Source organism: Otolemur garnettii, unplaced genomic scaffold (genome assembly GCF_000181295.1).
Source record: "Otolemur garnettii isolate 467f Iridium unplaced genomic scaffold, OtoGar3 scaffold00045, whole genome shotgun sequence".
Taxonomy (NCBI): Eukaryota; Metazoa; Chordata; class Mammalia; order Primates; family Galagidae; genus Otolemur; species Otolemur garnettii.
Window position 1 is genome coordinate 9,896,507 of NW_003852440.1, and position 1,157 is coordinate 9,897,663.

At 50.7% G+C, this 1,157-nt stretch overlaps 1 protein-coding gene across 2 annotated transcripts in view; it reads left to right on the forward strand.

The window, feature by feature from the left end:
* The window catches only part of LOC100958496 (left-right determination factor 2), a 3,471-nt gene extending 2,889 nt beyond the window's left edge, over nucleotides 1-582 (forward strand). For both annotated transcript variants that reach the window (XM_003790994.3, XM_012805896.2), the window contains one exon: nucleotides 203-582. In XM_003790994.3, coding sequence (XP_003791042.1) covers nucleotides 203-566 — 364 coding nt within the window. In that variant the 3' untranslated portion in view covers nucleotides 567-582. The remainder of the gene's footprint in view (nucleotides 1-202) is intronic.
* The last annotated feature ends 575 nt before the right edge of the window (nucleotides 583-1,157 follow it).

The window sequence follows — 1,157 nt, forward strand, 5'->3', positions numbered from 1 at the left end:
AAAAAAAAAAAAATTCTTCCTTTGTCCCTAGGGAGGTTCTTGGTAAATATCAGTTATTAATGTTTTTTAGTTATTTCTAGCTACCCATGCCATATCCCGAACATTACTGAACAGAACGAGAGATGGCTCATAAATTTCCTTCCCACGTGCCCCTGATCTCAGCCCTCCCAGCTGACCTCTGACCCTGTCCTTGCCCACACAGAGCTCAGGGGGACTGTGACCCTGACGTGCCAGTGACTGAGGGCACACGCTGCTGCCGCCAGGAGATGTACATTGACCTGCAGGGGATGAAGTGGGCGGAGAACTGGGTCCTGGAGCCTCCAGGCTTCCTGGCCTTCGAGTGTGTGGGCACCTGCCAGCAGCTCCCAGAGCCCCTGACATCCAAGTGCCCGTTTCTGGGGCCGCGACAGTGCATCCCCTCGGAGGTGGCCTCGCTGCCCGTGATCGTCAGTATCAGAGAGGGAGACAGGACCAGGCCGCAGGTGGTCAGCCTGCCCAACATGAGGGTGCAGAAGTGCGATTGTGCCTCGGATGGGGCACCGGTGCCAAGGAGGCTGGAGCCGTAGGTGCCCAGTGCAGCCACCAAGGCTGCTGACTAGATGACATGCACAGAAGCAGGTCTTAATGTAGGTCTTACTTTGTACTTAGCCTGTGACCCCTGGCCGAACTTAGTGCTCCTATATTATCTTTGCACTATGTTCTTCCGTTTTCTATCCTTTTCATTCGTCACCCATCCCAAGCACTTATGTGAGTAAATAATGCAGCTTGGATGCTGAGCTCCAGTAGGAATCACAGCCTACTTATTACAGGGTATAGCTGAACAATATGGTCTCTGCATATTCTCCACTGAGTATGGAACATGAAGCCCTGTTAGGAGAACTGGGGAATAGAACTGATTTACTCTATCATATGATGAGTTAAAACTAAACCAAAAATTCCCTATTTCCTCTAGATAGGGAGGATGTCTAAAATGGAACTCTCATTTCTCTGAATACTGACCCATTGTGGAGTTTTAGAAACATACCTCGGTCTGTATTCCCCTGAGTGGGTGCTAGGAGGGAGGGTGAAGGGCTTCAGACTTGGGGGAGTGGATAGGGAACCAGGACACCTTGTATGTGAATCTGATGGGGCCACAAACTAGGACCTCCAACAAATGC